The sequence below is a fragment of the Phyllostomus hastatus genome, unplaced genomic scaffold (assembly GCF_019186645.2).
Source record: "Phyllostomus hastatus isolate PE091 unplaced genomic scaffold, TTU_PhHast_1.1 phas_scaffold_21, whole genome shotgun sequence".
NCBI lineage: Eukaryota > Metazoa > Chordata > Mammalia > Chiroptera > Phyllostomidae > Phyllostomus > Phyllostomus hastatus.
In genome coordinates, this window is record NW_025334017.1 from 17,989,218 (window position 1) to 18,006,514 (window position 17,297).

At 41.0% G+C, this 17,297-nt stretch overlaps 2 protein-coding genes and 1 pseudogene across 6 annotated transcripts in view; all 3 read left to right on the forward strand.

Moving 5' to 3' along the window:
• Positions 1-4,581, forward strand: part of ESRP1 (epithelial splicing regulatory protein 1) — a 56,983-nt gene extending 52,402 nt beyond the window's left edge. For all 4 annotated transcript variants that reach the window (XM_045861443.1, XM_045861445.1, XM_045861447.1 and 1 more), the window contains one exon: positions 3,093-4,581. Coding sequence is in view for 1 of the 4 variants with exons in the window: in XM_045861447.1 (XP_045717403.1) it covers positions 3,093-3,099 (7 nt within the window). In the remaining 3 variants the exon portion in view is untranslated. The remainder of the gene's footprint in view (positions 1-3,092) is intronic.
• Positions 4,582-10,225: 5,644 nt separating this feature from the next.
• Positions 10,226-10,985, forward strand: LOC123833258 (annotated as a pseudogene).
• Positions 10,986-15,569: 4,584 nt separating this feature from the next.
• Positions 15,570-17,297, forward strand: part of DPY19L4 (dpy-19 like 4) — a 69,724-nt gene continuing 67,996 nt past the window's right edge. The window contains exon 1 of one of the 2 annotated variants that reach the window (XM_045861177.1): positions 15,570-15,720. In XM_045861177.1, the coding sequence (XP_045717133.1) occupies positions 15,705-15,720 (16 nt within the window). In that variant the 5' untranslated portion in view covers positions 15,570-15,704. The remainder of the gene's footprint in view (positions 15,721-17,297) is intronic. The other variant, XM_045861178.1, reaches the window with a different exon arrangement.

A 17,297-nucleotide genomic window follows, 5' to 3' on the forward strand; every position in this document is an offset into this window, starting at 1 on the left:
TCGTTCTCCTGGGCTCAGACCCTTCTTTGGGTTCCTGGGCTGTGAGCTCTGCCCTGGTCCACAATCGCTGCCTCACTGGGTCCCCCAGCCGCAGCTTGCGCACTCGGGGATCACCGCTGCGATCTTGCGCCCCGGATGGCTGTCGCGCCGATTTTGTGCCAAATTTTCCCTGACTTCCGCGTGCCTCCGACCCGTGCCAGCCCCACGCCCGCACAGCTCGTTGTCTCCTACCAGTCTGGATGTACGCGTCTACTTCAACTTCTTGGCTGTCCGGCTTCCTTTCAGATAAATCCTCTATCAGCTCTGAGTGAGATTCTGTTTGTAAATTATCATTGTTCTAATCTTGGTTGTGCGAGGAAGTACAGTGCATCCACCTATTCCTCCATCTTACCGGAAGTCCCACAATTTGTACTTCTTAATCCCTTCTCCCTTTCATGAATTCTCCCCCTTCTCCCTACCAAGTGATAACCTTCCAAAAGCTCTCCACATCTATGATTCAGTTTCTATTCTGCTTCTTTGCTTAGTTTTTGTTTTTTTAGATTAAGTTGTTGATAGTTGTGAACTTATTGCCATTTTAGTGTTCATAGTTTTGATTTTCTTTTTTCTTAAATAAGTCCCTTTAACATTTCATATAATAATGGCTTGGTGATGATGAACTCCTTTAGCTTTACCTTGTCTGGGAAGCTCTTTATCTGCCCTTCCATTGTAGATGATAGCTTTGCTGGATAGAGTAGGTTGTAAGTCCTTGCTTTTCATCTCTTTGAATACTTTTTGCCAGTCCCTTCTAGCCTGCAAAGTTTCTTCTGAGAAGTCAGCTGACAGTCTTATGGGAACTCCTTTGTACATAACTCTGCTTTTCTCTTGCTGCTTTTAAGATTCTTTATCTTTAATCTTTGGCATTTTAATTATGATGTCTTGGTGTGGTCCTCTTTGGGTCCAACTTGTTTGGGATTCTGAACTTCCTGGACTTGTATATCTATTTCCATCACCAAATTAGGGAAGTTTTCTTTCATTATTTTTATCAAATAAGTTCTTGATTTCTTGCTTTTGGTTTTCCTCTTCTCCTTCTGGCATCCCTATGATTTGGATGTTGATATGTTTGGAGATGTCCCAGAGGCTCCTTAGCCTCTCCTCTTTTCTTTTCTTTCTTTTTTTTTTTGGATTCTTTTATCTTCTTGCTGTTCTGATTGAATGTTTTTTTTTCTCTACCTTATGTTCCAAATCATTGATTTGACTCTCAGCTTTATTCACTCCACTGTTAGTTCCCTGTAGGTTTTCTTTATTTCACTTAGTGTAACTTTCATTTTTTTCTGGGTCTTTTTTGTGCTGTTGCAGTACCCAGTAAGTTCTTTGAGCATCCTAATAACCAGTGTTCTAAACTCTGCATCTGATAGATTGCTTATCCCATTTTATTTAGCTCTTTTTCTGGAGTTTTGATTTGTTCTTTCATTTGAACCATATCTCCTTGTCTCCTCAGTTTAGCAGCCTCCCTGTGTTTGTATCTATGTACCAGGCAGAGCTGCTTTGACTCCCTGTCCTAGTAGCACAGCTTATTGTAGAAAAGGGTCCCAGTAAGTTGGATGGGGTGAAGCCTTAGGTTATTACCAGCATGGGTCAACCTGAGTTGCTGCTCTGTGGCTCTGTGCGGGGGAGGGCTCAGAGAGGAAACAGTGCTGCTACTTGACCTCTGGAGTTTTGTCCTGGAGGAAGCTGTTTCCTGGCACTCACCCTGATGCCAGATATTTCAGTATATACTGATACCCTTCCAGCTGTTGCCCTGGTGCTGAAGCCCTGAGTGAGTGAGTCTGTGTAAGTCCTAAGTCCACTGCAAGCTCTTTAGGAGGAGATGTCTGAGAATCCCACAGTTTCTCCTGCAGCCTCAACCCCCACTGGTTTTTACAGCCAGAAGTTATTAACTTCCTGCCACTGGAACGCTGGCCTGGGTAGTCTGGTGTATGGGACTGGGATCCATCCCTCCCAAGGTATCCCTCTCTGTTTTTATCTGCCACACGTGAGTGTGGGACTACCCATTCCTTGTCTTCACGTCTCTGCCCCTCCTTCAAGTCTGGATGAATGTGGCTTCTTTAATTCCTCCATTGTCTGACTTCCGTACACCTCAATTTTCTGATGATTCTGGGTAGTAGTATTTGTTCTGTAGTGTAGTAATTTTTGCTGTGGTTGTTCGAGGAGGCAAGCTGTGTTTACCTACACCTCCATCTTGACCAGAAGTTAGTATTTCACTATTCTAAATTACTTGATTTTTAATTTGTACCAATTTTTGGATCTGTTATTAAAGTAAGTCTAATCTTGGCCATGATTTCGAACTGGACACATGAGCAGGACTGAACTCGGAAGAACTTTTTTATTTGGATTTTCATTCACATGTGGAAGTATGCACAATGTTTTTTATTTTAAAGTTTTTATGTGGGGTATGAGTGAAATACTGCATTTAGATACTGAATCTGCCAATTATTGGTTTAATTCCTCTTTGCCTCAATTTTCCCACCAGGCAAATATGCTAATCTAATAGGGTAGTTGTGAGGGTGAAATAAATTAGCCCACCTAAAGGTTTCTAATCAAACAGTCATTGGCATGGGGAGATTATGTGTGCTACAGTGTCCTGCCTCAGCACTTCTTACTAATTAAAATATTTTTTTGAAGTTATTGAAACTCAATGTTACACATTTGTCTTAATGTATTTTAATAATTAAATATTTTATTACTATTAATAATGATATTAAATGTCTAATATCAGAGGAATGCTGTGATAACCTAGGGACCCAGACTAAGGACCAAGTAAAACAGTCTGTCCACAAATGGGTTGAGTCAAGTAGAGAGGTGGAAACACACACATTATTCTATGCATGATAATCCAAAGGGTAGGAAGTCATCGAAATGGAAGTCATCACATAACCTTCATTTGCCAACACAGTACTCCCCAAGAATTTGCTGTGTAAATGCCAACCGTGTGTAAAATAAAAATGTGAACTACCTGAAAGCTTTTAGATCTTTTAGAATTCAAAATAATTTTTTATGGCTGTTAAGAATTGACAACTTTAGAGACTATAATATTTCCTTTTCATTTTTTTCAGTGTTTGAAAGCTGTCTGAAACCATCAGACACAAGACAACGTCTAGCAACATCAGGGGAAGTTTGTCTACACTCAGGCTGCAGTATTTTCAGCAAACGTGATTGGACAGGGGCCTGGGCCCTATCTTTTGGTGGAGTGAAAAATTTGAGCCAGTGAAGCCAAATCGTTATAGCAAGCAGCATGCCTAGCTCCCTGCTGGTTGCATTTAAAATGTGAATTGAAAATTGGATGTCTCTATTACTTCCAGCCAACATGGCATCATAGGTATTTCTTAAGTTTGATGTCTTGGGGGGAAAAAAACACTCCACTTATGTCTACTATCTCCACCAGGAACTCTGTTATGGAAACTTCATTTTTGTGTGTTCCCACTGTTCTCTCTCTCTCTCCTTACTTTCTACACAATCATGCCCTATTACTAAGTAATTCAAGAATAAGTTCTTGGAGTACTTGAATCCCAAACTTTAGAAATAAAACTAATATTTTCTCAGTCTCTTGGCCATCATGATGTCTTAACAGCTAAAAAAAAACAAAGCTAATTTTTAAAACAACTTGGAATAAATTAGAAATAGCACACCCACCACAAAACATACATAGTTTAAAAGTGGGATCTTTTTTCTCAGCAGGTATGAATTGTAAATAAATTAACTAGGGGCCAAAATGCGAAACCAAAAATGAAGCAGCTACATATAGTTAGTCATTTCTAGTTTGATCTATAACTGAATATTGTGGCTTCATATGTATTATTTTATATTGTACTTTTCCCATTATTGATGGTTTGGACTTTAATAAGAGAAATTCCATAGTTTTAAATACGACAAAAATGAGAATATTTGAACAATGTATTCTAGAAAGCAGTGTACTAACTGAAGTGAACTTGTGTATATTAAGATAGCTTTAAACCTTCTCTAACTCCTTAACTGTCATATAATTAAAACTTTTTAAAGCATAGGATTATAGTCAGCATGCTAGACCGAGAGGTAAACACTGATGTGGTTAGAGCAGGTACTGATGCTGTCGGTATTTAGCACTATGTGTTTAGCTGTGTTTATGCTTGCTACAGAAGTGCAATATTAGACACTAGCTAGCTAGTACAGCTGCCTCATGTTACTCCAAAAAGGAAAATAGGATTTAATTAACTTAGTGCACATTTAAGTTACTCATATTGTCCTTTGCTTGAATGCAATGCCATGCAGATTTCCATGGCTGTTAATTTTATTTACTTTGACTAACACCTGGGAAAACCAAACATCCCCTCTTCAGCTGCCCAGGAATGGCTCTTTAACTGCAGTAAGGAAACAAAAAACAAAACCACTCTGTAAATCGGGGATAACTGGCACTTAAGATCAGAAAAAAGTTCTTAATACTTGATGCCTTAAGATGCTGTCTGCCCAAAGCTCTGAAAGACTTTGATAGGCAATAATATTTACAATACTACTGAGTTTTTGTAGAATATTTACATTTGATAATAAAACTGGCCTGTTCAATCTCAATGTTTCCATTCTTTTTTGTTAGTAGAAGAGCTACACTAATGATGAAAGGGCATAGGTAAGCTATCTTTTCCTGGGGTGGTAAGATTTTTCCCTAAGTTTACTGTAAGTATAATATTTGTAAAAGCTATCATCCAGGTATAGTACAACTGTCCTTAAGGGGTGAATTATTGAAGCTTTATGACATTTTTAACTGTTAGGCAGTTAGATATTAATATTTGATCCTTGCATTTCCTGGAAATCTATTTGCTTAACAATTTAAAAACATACTTAAGCCACATAAAACTAATAAGTCCTAACAGGGGTGTCCAACATTTTGGGGTCTCTGGGCCACACTGGAAGAAGAGTTGCCTTGGGCCACACATTAAGCACACAAACACTAGCAAAAACTGATGAGAAAAAGAGAGGTTTTAAGTAAATTTACAATTTTGTGTTGGGCTGCATTCATAGCCATCCTGGGCCTCATGGTTGGGCACCCATGGATCTTTAGTGTTTTCTGAACTTCACATACTCCTTTTTTCCAGTCACTGTCCTTCCTGAGTTCTCTAATATCATCTAGTCCAAATTCTGTCTGTTTTTTTGGACCATAGTTAAGCCTTGACAGACATATCCCATTTTGGAGCTATATATATTGTAAGTATCACTTATTTTTGTTAAAGACCTCAAATGTATTGACCCTGGCCAAGTAAGCTCAGTTGGTTAGAGCATCAAACCAATACGCCAAGGTTGTAAGTTCGGTCCCCGGTGAGGGCATATACAATGAAGACCTAATGAATGCATAAATAAGTGGAACAACAAATCGATGTTTCTTTCTCTCTCCAAAAATCAATTTAAAAAAAATTTTTTAAAGAGTACAAGCCCTGGCTGATGTAGTTCAGTGGATTGAGTGCAGGCCTGTGATCCAGAGGGTTGCTGGTTTGATTCCCAGTTGGGGCACATGTCTGGGTTGTGGGCCAGGTCCCTAGTGGGAGGTGCTTGAGAGGCAACCACACATTGATGTTTCTCTCCCTCTCTCTCTTTCCCTTCTTCTCTCTCTAAAAATAACATCTAAAAAAAAAGGGTGCAAGTGTATCAATTCTGAATTTCTACTATAACCACAGAGGCAGGAAGTATGTATGCATGTCACTCAATGTCAGGTACATTTCTCTTCACTCAATTTACTCTTGATAAGCATTCACTAAATAGAGTTAAGCACCTGGGGAAGTTTTCCAGTCTCAGTCCTTGCCATTGTCATTTACAAAAATGGAACAATTGCTTTCACATTTGTACCTCGACTTTTGGTCTCTGCTACCATCTGCAAGGAAGTGGCAGGGTTCTCTAGGCACACTGAGTTGACCCATGTTCCTCTTCGATATCTGTCAGGCTTTTAATGTTGCTCAGGTCTTCCCTGCCTTCACCAAAAACAGTTGCCTGAGCTAAACTGGTTTTTTCTTTTTTTTTTTTTTAGATTGATTTATTTTTAGAGAGAGGGAAAGGAAGCAGGAGGAGGGGGAGAAACATCAATGTGTGGTTGCCTCTCATGGGCTCCCTACTGGGGACCAGGACCACAACCCAGGCATGTGCCTGGACTGGGAATCGAACCTGCAACCCCTTGGTTCACAGGCCAGCACTGAATCCACTGAGCCACCCCAGCCAGGTGGTTTTTCTATTTAGCTCCCTGGAATAGTACCTTGGTAGCTGCTCTTCACAAAGCAGAAAAGAACAATAGGCACTCAGGAGAATGTGGAGTAAGGGTGATAGGGAAGGTTGAGAGAATGTGAATAAAGAAGATTGGAATATATTAAAAAAGACTTTCAAGGTCCATCTTTTAGGTTTATAGTTAATTATACAATTTCTCCATGCTTTCCTCAGCCCTTGGGAAAGTCCTTTTTTTAAATATATACAAAAGTAGATAGGCTAAGAACACCGTGTATTTTTACCCAGCTTCAGCAGTCATGGACTCCAGTCCAGTCTTCCTTCCTTTCCACACAGTTGTATTTCAAAACAAGTTCTTTGGGTCAAGCTTAAAGTTGAGCCACCGTAGCAGGTGATGCTCTTAATGAGAATAAAAGAACAGAACTGAACTGGTAGAATATTCTGTTTATGAATGTCTTGTGTTTAAAGTTGAATCAATACAACTATGTTCTAATTCATTCTCTAGTCCGTATGCTAATGGGAGGAAACTCGGCCACACAAAAGAATTTGAGGACTACAAAGATACCAGGATGAAATTCAGGAGTAAGAGCACTAAGTGTGAGCTTTTGGGGAAAGAAAGTGTTTTTCTATCTACATTTTTGCTGCCTCCTTTCTTTTTCTCTAAGTATTTATTTATTTTAGAGATGTGGAAGGGAGGGATGAAAATGAAGAAAAACATCAGTCTTGCATGTACCCCAACCAGTTGGAATTGAACTGGTGACCTTTTGCTTTGTGAAACAATGCCTAGCCAACCAAGCCACACTGGTCAGAGCTGGCTTCCTCCTTTTGGTTGAGTTCTTAAAGGGTAAGACACGGGCCTAGGAAAAAAGGTTCGGAAGCAAACTACTGGCCTTCCCCCTGGCTTACACCTATGTTAATGGGCAAATGTCCTTATTCAATGTAGTTTAGCACAATTCATTCATGTGAAAGGTGGAGGGATATTTGAGGCCCAAATCCAAGCTGGTAATCATTACACTGGAAGCTACAATAAAACCACTGAGAACATGTATGCTCCATAATAATAAGCACTGCATTGGTTAAATGAATCTTCACAACAACCTATTGTAGTAGGTACTACGGAAAGTAAAGGAAGGGATCTGGAAGATAAAGTGAGATTTGGAGACTAGTTGATGTGGCTAGCACTCTCACAGTTGCTCCTTTTTCTGCTCTGCCTCTTCTAGCACTGCCCACATGTAGTTCATTGTTTGCTGTGTCACAGAGTAGGGCTTCGTAGTGTTCCTTTGGTCTGCGTTTTACTTTATCACCAGCATGCCATTACTTCAGAAGCTGAATTATTTAGTAGCTGCACATTGTTGCTGTTACAAAAGCAACTGTTTATAAGTGGGTTACAAAGCTGCTGTTACTGGAATTTGAACCAGTGTTTCACAACTAAAACCTGTGTGATAGAATTAAACACTGAAAGAATATTTTAAAATATGTGGAACTCTCAGCCTCCTTTGTGATTCATCCTTCCCTATCTGATGGTGTTTCTCATGGTTCCTTCCTCAGCCACCTTCTCCATCTATTCATTTGCTGGGCAAACCCATTCATTGACCTCCATACTCCTCTGTTGAGCAAGGAATGTGTAAACCCAACAATGTAATGGACATTTCCATTCAGATGTTCCCCAGGCATTTAAAATTCAACATACTTCAAATAAAACTTTTCTATGTCCCCAAACCAGCCACTTGTGTTCTCTTTACTTCAGGAACCAGCACCGTATACTGCCACGGGTCCAAGATAATAAACTCATGCTTCCTCTCCTCGCCATCCTGGTCACCAGCATCTCACCAGGTTCCTTTTTGCCTCGATACTGGACTCCTTGCATCAAATTCTCTTTTCCTTTATTGCCAGCATGCTTTTTTAAGTTAAAAACAGACTTGATTATATTTTATTTTCTTTTTAGCTACTTTATTGGGGTATGGTTGAGATACAAACCACTACATATTTATGTACACAACTCGATGAGTTTGGAGATACATATGCACCAGTGAAGCCCTCACCACAATTGATGCCACAAGCATTCATCGCCTCCAAAAATGTCTTCCCACTCTGTGTGATAAGAACACAACACGATGCTTAATGTGTTCTTCACATCTTATTATTAAAGCACCCCATTGGCTATAGGAAAAAATCTACACTTCTCTGACCATGATATTGCACGAGCTGATTCCACCTACTTTTTGAGCTTTTTCCAAGGTACTCTTCCCCTCATGCTCTACACTTCTTTGTACTTTTTCCAGTTCTTTGCAGGAATGAATGTTTTATACATTCCATCCTCTGCCCAAACACCATTTCCCCCCTGTTACTCCTTTTTTCACTAACTGCTACCCAGAAATCTTATTTTTTCTGAGGAAGGCCTCTTCTGACTCACTGGACTCAGTAAGATCTCCCTGTAAACAGCTTCCCCATATTGTAACTCCCTTCAGGGCAGTGTGTATTGAAAGGAACCAAGACTGCCTTTCAGGATATTGATTTTAAGCTGTTCATGAAGAAACAAGACTCAAAGAACCTTTGGCCCCCTCCCCACTTTCCTGCCCCAGAGATGCAGATAGAAAAACCTACTTCAGAAAGGGAATAAGCTTAGGATGTTTGCCTCAGCCTAATTTGAAGTAAGCATGGTAAATAAGAGGGCTTCGGGCAGGGGCAAGTTAGCGAGGTCCCCGTGCCCCACTGTTTCTGAGTTGCCCAGAAGAATTTTTTCTGAGATGCCATGTATGTTCTGCTCTTCCTCAGTTGTCTGTAAATCAGCCATTCTCACTTCTGAACTCTAATGCCTCATTTCCCCCTTTTTCTCCTGTGTCCAAAATGTCCTGTATACCCAATGTTGCCTCTCTGTCTGGAATTTTCATGCTTTTGTGAATTCCCATGTGCATTTTTAAGTTTTGATTTTTCTCTTGTTTGCCTCTGTTAATTTGATTATTAACCCAGCTAGAACTTAGAAGGTGGGAGAAAATGTACTATTTTTTTTTCTTAGCCCCCACAGTACCTTCCCACTATATCCTTCCTTAGTGACTCGCCAGGGCTTGCAATATATATGACATGTTGAACAAAGAGATTTATATTTGTTCTTGCAAGTGAAATCTAATGTGATTCTATACAGTTTTCTTTTTAAATTTTTTATAAGTTTAAATGTTGCTAAACAGCAAAATTTGTTTCTCTTTAGCGTTATTTAAAAAAGATTCAAAATTTAATATTGTACATACCCAAAGAGAGTTGGTTGAAACTTACCTAAACATGATGACCTCGGCTTCTGCCATCCACTGGATATGTAGTATGGTTTCTCAGGGCCCTATCCTCAGTCAGAGTGCTTTTCCAGGATTCTAACAAGATTTTTTAAAATTACTTTAGAATTGACATAGTTGATGAACAGGGTGTTTGGGTTTTTTTTACTATATTAAAAAAGAAAAAAATCATAGCAATTTCCCTTATACATCAATTAGTTTTTGAACTATATTACATCTTTTTTTTTTTTTTTCAGAGAGGGAAGGGAGGGAGGGAGAGAGAGAGAGAGAGAAAGAGAGAGAGAGAGAAACATCAATGTGCGGTTGCTGGGGGTCATGGCCTGCAACTCAGGCATGTCCCTGACTGGGAATCGAACCTGCGACACTTATATTACATCTTTTTAAAAAACTTTTAAAAATTGGTTACACATAAATTATTATGCTGATAAGGCATAATTTTGGTGGGAAACATTTTTCCTCCAAAATCATTGTGCTCTTTTGGTTTTAAGATACCTTAAATTTAAGCCCTGGCTGGTGAAGCTCAGTGGACTGAGCACTGGCCTGCAAACCAAAGGGTCACTAGTTCGATTCCCAGTCAGGGCACATGCCTGGGTTGCGGGCCTGCAACCACACATTGATGTTTCTCTCCCTTTCTCTCTCCCTTCCCCTCTGTCTAAAAATAAATAAAATTTTATATATACACCTTAAATTTGGAAGTGTAATTAGTCCCCACCAGCTCAGGTATCGATATGCCTGGTAAGTCATCCCCACTGGCTGCTCCAGGACTGTACTAGACTCCCTCCAGGCCTGGGCCCTGGGAAAATCTCAATTATAGGCCATGTAGTACCAATAATGCTTTGCTTTATTTATAAGTATTATTTCATATGAGAAATTTGGTCAAAAATCTTTTCCTAGAGGAATTTAAACTCTAGAAAAACTCTATTTAAGAAAATGTCCTGGCTGGAGAAAGATTCCACTGTCCCTCTTATGGTGGTGGCGACGCCCTACCCCCACCTCAACCCCTCACCTACTTTACTCCCCACGCCCCCCACCTCTACCCCCTGCGCAACGTATAATTGGAGACCAGCATGGGGACCATTGTGTTGGGGCTGTACTGGAAGCATGCTCTAAAGGCCTGCAAGAACTTTGTTGAGTTAGCTTGTGGAGGTTACTAGAATGGTACCAAATCCCACCATCAAAGACTTCATGACCCAGGCAGGTGACCCAACAGGGACAGGTTACAGTGGTACATCTACCCTTTGCAAGCAGTTTGAAGATGAACTTCACAGGGACTGGAACTCTTGCAATGGCCAATGCAGGGGCAGACACCAATGGAAGCCAGTTCTTTGTGACCCTAGCTCCCACTCAGTGGCTTGACGGCAAACACACCTTTTTGGCCATGTGTGTCAGGGTATAGAGATGGTGAATCAAGTAGGAATTGTGGAAACAAGCTACCAGGACCACCCTGTGGATGATGTGAAGATCATCAAGGCATATCATTCTGGGTAGTCTTGCTGTTCTCTTGGGCACACAAGTTCTCCTGGGATATCCCAGCAAACCAGCTTCCAGATGACCTAGAAGGACACATAACTCTAAACTTCATTTAAGCCTTGCAAATCATGGAGCTGAGGAGGTGATTTAGAGATGGAGGTGTGTTTTAATAGGATGCTTCTTTTCTCTGGGAGCCTAAGTGGACAGAGTATTTGCAGAAATGCCCATGCATGGTCATACACAGGTTACTGGTCACTGCAGACAACCCATACTGCTCCTTCTTGTGTGTTTCTGATACACTTGGAACAAAAAAAAGCCAACTCCATCATTTTGCTGTGCCCAAGCAAACTTCTTTTTACAGAGATTTATATTCAGTACATTACAGTCTTTGGTGGCTGACAGCCACAGAATTCAAAATCAAGTAGTATCTATCAGCCTTCTGAACTCTGTGCACACCCCATTTCAGTCATTTGTTCATCCTGGCAATGTCTGCATCTCTCTACATATGTTCCTTCCCAACCAGAACACCCGACACTGCTGTTTCTGGCACTTAGATGTCCCATGCAAAGCCTCACTGGATTTTTGCCAAATGAAAGATGCATCCAACAATCAAGTTTCTAAGAAGGTGTCAAATGGGGAATGATAATGTGTAATGATCAAGAAATGAATTTACTAAAAGCAAGCAGAAGCACTGACTATTTTCCTTCCTAGCAAGTAGAAATCTGTATTGAGTATAAGAATAGACTATGAATTCACCTTGAAAAGCAGTATTCTCATAAAGAAGTACCACTTAAACTTTTTTAAACCATAAGACTTTAGAGAAACTAAGATTTTATATGTTAAGTTTTTTAGAAATCATTTTGACTTTTTTAGGGGGATGATGAGAGAAGGGAAGTTAATACCTATGTAATACAGAGAAACCTAAATAAAATGCTACTGATGGTTGACAAAAATGCCCTAAGATTTCTAATATGCCCAATTGAAAAATATTTAAATAGAGCCCTGGCTGATGTGGCTCAGTGGATTGAGCACTGGCCTGCGAACCAAAGGGTTGCTGGTTCGATTCCTAGTCGAGGCACATGCCTGGGTTGCAGGCCAGGTCCCCAATAGGGGAAGCATGAGAGGTAACCACACATTGATGTTTAAAAAAATTTTTTTAAATAGAATGCACATTGTTTAATGTGACCCACTTGGGAAGATTATGTAGTCCACGGTTGACTCAGTTTGTATAATTGTAGCCCTCCCAGTCAGTGGAAAAGGAAGACAGCAAACTCTTATGATGTGTGATAATAGGGCAAATGTATTCAGGAGGCACTGAAGCACAGCTTCAGATAATGAGGAACAAGTGAGGCCTGCTTGGTGGGAGCAACTGACAATGTACCCTTTATCCACCTTTTTGCAGAAAAGGTATAGGGGAAAAACCCCATTAACCCATAGTCATAATTAGAATTAGTGACGCTCTGGCTGGCGTAGCTCAGTGTATTGAGCACGGGCTGGGAACTAAAGTGTCCCAGGTTCGATTCCCAGCCAGGGTACATTCCTAGGTTGCAGGCCATAACCCCCAGCAACCGCACATTGATGTTTCTCTCTCTCTCTCTCTCTCCTCCCCGCTTCCCTCCCTAAAAATGGATGAATAAAATCTTAAAAAAAAAAATTAGAATTAGTGACAAACTAAGACAAAATAGCCTCAAATCGAACAATAGTTCTCATGGATAGTGGAAAGTATACAACTTACCATGTTAGTCTTCTAAGCTACACCCACAGCTAATGTTTACTATTATCAACAATTTAAGTCAGTTCTCAAAATACTTGCCTACAATGTGTTTTCAAAGAGTTGAAAGAATGGAGATAATACATGACCAAAATACAAGGCAGCGAGGGTGTTATGAGTTTTCTTTTCTTTTTCTTTTTTTTAAAAGATTTTATTTATTTATTTTTAGAGAGGGAAGGGAGGGAGAAAGAGAGAAACATCAATGTGCGGTTGCTGGGGGCCGTGGCCTGCAACCCAGGCATGTGCCCTGACTGGGAAACGAACCTGCGATGCCTTGGTTCGCAGTCCGAGCTCAATCCACTGAGCTATGCCAGCCAGGGCTGTTATGAGTTTTCAAAGACAAATCACATTTAGTTCAGACTTCACACAGGAGATTGAAAAATAATTTAAAGGTGTTGTTAACCAATGAATAATTAAGATTTTATTACATAATAAAAATGAAGCAAAATTCCTTATCTTTAATAGAAGCAAAGCTGAACCATACAAGGATTTCACATTAATCCTCTCATTATTGATGAGATGAAGCCTTTGACAGCAGAATATATTTGAAACAGCCTTTGCCTGTATTTCTTTGGTTTCAAGTAGTTAAGTCCTCTGGAGCTTTATATTCTTCTCGTACCCTGGCAGTGCATTGTGGCAGAGAGAAAGCACATGATTAATTTTAAAATAGAAACCTCAAGAATCATCTTCAACTCATTTATCACATCCAGTTTGTCATCAGGCCTTGTAGATTTTTACCTCCAGCATTTTTTTAGTTCACTCTCCTTGCACATTTTTATTTCCACTGCCTTATGCCAAGCTTCATCTCTTACCCAGTTTACCACAACAACCTTCTAATTTACATTTTCTAAAGATTTAACTTCTTAAAGAATATTTCATAACACTTCCTAAAAATATCCACTGCATATAGAAGGGCTCCTGAAACTTCTAAAGAGAGCAGAAAGCATATTGTTCTTTTAAATAAAAGACCATGTGAGAAAATGTTAGGTGTTTAGGATTGGTCAAGGTGTGGCAAAGGGTAATAAAGTGACCCTTCAAAACTTGGACTGGAAACTAGAAGCCCATGGTTTGCAGTGGTAGCTGCATTATAATCAGAAGGCATCTCATGACCACGTGTCCACTAGCTATATGTGTATGCATTACCATCTGGAAGCAGTGGTCTTATAGAATTATGGACGACTGATATGTCAGCTATAATGCCTAATGCAAGGCAATGACATGAACAGTTAGGATTCTGTATTTTTGAATGCAGTATATATTTTGAATTAAAAAATGGCCTATACCTCTCATATCAAAATTATACTGGTCTGGGGATAGAAGGATCCAGTCTCTTATCCTTATGTGGAGGGTTTGGAGTCAAGGCAAGAATGTGTCAACTAGGGAATACAATCACGATTCCACTGATTTCTATCTAAAGACTGCATTGTGTCTTTCATATTTTCATGAGATGCTATTTCTTCTCTTTAGCCATTACTGTATAGAACAGGCAAATTTATAATTAAGTCCATCAGACACTTGAAGTGATTATGAAGGAAATATAGGAGGAATGGACATCACCTCAAGACCCTTGACTTGGAAAACAGTCGTCCTCAGTGGGCACTGTATTGTTCTCCCATGAGGTGGAGCTCTTGCAGTAGCTCATCTGATAAGCAGGACACTCTGGTATCTTCTCACATCCATAGGCCCGGACATATCTTAGAGATTTCAACATCCACACATTACTTGCTCTGCTTTGAACTGGGGTCTTTTCTTGTGCACTGGTACCCATGATGGTGTTTCTTTTCTTTCTCTTTCTTTTATAGTTGACACTATTACTCCACAGTGTCCCTAATTCGTATCCAATGTTGCTTGACAGCAAGACATATTTGCAGGCAACCAAAGGCATAAAAAGAGTTCCTGGAACTGTTTTTGCACAATACTGAAAACTGATAGTTTGCTCCCTAAATATCCTAACTGGACCCCTAACTGGATCCCTAAATATCCTAAAAGTGCTATTAGGAGATTTTTGCTGCCTGCTAAGAATGATCCACCCAGAATTACCCCATAACTTCAGTGAGTTCTTATGCTTTTTTTTCTCTTGCTCTAAAATGGGCATTTTGTCAATCCCTAAATTTATTTTGAAGTACTGTTAGGGGAAAGGTCTTGGTGTTTGTTTGAGAAGGTCATATTTAATAAAAGTGAAGGCATAAACAGTTTAACAAGTTCTAAGTATGTTCCATTGCTGTGGAATATCTAAAAGCACCCTGTCCCCTGCATAAACGATAGTATTATTGTTTTTAAAAAATAATAGCATGAAATGAAAATGTACTTGGTTAACAAGTTTGGGTGGTTAAAAACACTAAGGTCCAAGTACAAACTTCTTTCTTGTAGCGGTCAAGCGGCTACTAAATCTTAAATTCCAACCCGTAATGAGTGTTCTGCCGCGCTCAGAAGGCAGGAGTCCTGGGTTCATTTTAGCTCTGACCTCGTTTACGATCTCCACCCTGCTGGCTCTGTTCCCTTTCTGTAAAACGGGGCGGAGACGGAGGCTAGATCTGGAAGGTGAGCCGGACAGTATTCTCAAACTCCTTGCGTCCAATCCCAAAAATCACGGAAAGTACGCATGAGCTCCCACCTTTTTGGTAATGACGTTTTGGGGGAGGGGCTGCCGTAAAGCCAACTAGCCTCCAGGTCCCGGGAGGGGGCGGGCAGCGCTGGCCGTGGGCGGTGCCCGAGCATCTAGTCACCTTCCTGCCGGCGCAGGCCCAGGCGCATCAGTCTAAACCGCCCGCCGCTCTCCGCTCCCGGCACTCTGGTTCCTGGGCCGCCCGGGGGGACGCGGTTGCGGAGACACCGGAGGGGGGCTGGTCAGGAAGTGGGGGCGCGGCGGCAGCGGCGGGGAGTGGGCCCTGGGTGACCAAGGGGTTCGACGCCGCGGAGGGCGGGAGATTCCCGGCCGCGCCGGAGCCCCGGCCTCCGCAGAAACGATGGCGGAGGAAGAAGGTGACAGGCCGGGGTCCAGCGCTGTAACTGTCTCTCCAGGTCGCGGGAAAGAGGGCCAGGGGCGCAAGGGGGACCCCCAGGCCTGGGCTGCGGGCGGCCGCGCGGGACGGGCGGGAAAGAGCGGGGCGGAGAAGGGAAGTGTGTGGAGAAATTCAGAGGAAGCGGAATGGATGACCCTAAGTTTTGTTGGCGAAGCTGGCTAGAAAGTTGGGAATCGGGTTGGAAAAGCAAAGGCAGTGAAGGGAGTGGTTGAGAGCGGGGGCTATGAGCGGCGAATGCATGGGGTGGGGGACACAGTTTTAGAGGGTGGAAGTTTAGGCGCTGAGTGCCTGTTTGAAAGTGATAGTTGTCTAACCAGATGAGCTTCATTGAGTGCGCTCTTTAGAGGGCTGTGGATACAGATAAAACCACCGGGTGAGCGGACCCGCACGCGGAGGGTGCAACTAGAGGCAGCGATTTGGGCTAAACGTGGGAAGGTGAATCGGGAGGGGGAGAACTAGCAGAAACTAAAGAAGGCCAAGTTCACTTACAGGGTAGGAGGAGATGGCAAAAGTCGAAGGGTTAAGTAGTTGGGGATTAGGAGACCAGGAGTGCTTTTAGTGTGGAAGTGGATGAGGTGGAGAAAGCTTTTCATGCCCCCGCAGGGTAAAGAAATTAATTCTTTAAACACTATATACTCATACAAAGTAATAGGTATGAGAGAGAAATGGGGCATTGGAAGGAACTTAGTGATAGCTATTATTGGAAGCATGCATGGCGTAATAACTTCATGTTACCTGTACTAGTTTCAGGAACAGGTATATATGATTGTGTCACTTGACTGAGCAGTTTTCATCTTGGTGGAAGATATGACTACCCTATTGAGTGTAGTTTTGAATATGCTGTATTTAGATTTAAGCCTCATTGAACCAAGAGTGCAAGGAGGGAGTGAAATAATCAGATGCCTTGTCTCTCTTTCTTTTACATTCATGTGATATTCTGAAATTAAATTTCTTTTGTTTCATAGCCAGAAAAATTTAGTGGAAAGCAAATTTTAAAAAGTTGATTGTAAGCAGTGTTTGCTGCTCTGAGACAGCTGTCCGGTCCCTATGCTCACACTGGGTTCACATTTGCCTTTCTCTCCCTTGAGTTTTCATTGTTAAAACTGATCTAAATTTAAGACCCTCTACCTAAAAGCAGCTTCAAAAACAAAACTGTATGTGACTGGTAAGGAAGAATGTAGTTCCATTTGTTGCCTTGGTTTTAACTTTTTGGTTGCAGTGTATTATTTAAAACATTTCTTCATTTTTTTTCTTTTTCTGACTAATTGCAAATCTACCGGGGTAGGTTGAGAAGCTAGCATGTGTGTTTCCGTGAATACTTCCATGCTTAAGTTAAAGCAGCGATTTTCAACCAGTGTGCTGCGAGAATTTTAAAAATATGCAGTACTTGACTATTTAGTCAGGAGCACTGACCTCTTTTCCCTTAGATTGTCAAATAGAAAAATGACAACAGCCAACACAACATTAGCTGTCCAGCGTGCGTGGGTCAAAATTATACTTAATTTTTTTTGTAGGATTGGCAAAATCTTATACTTT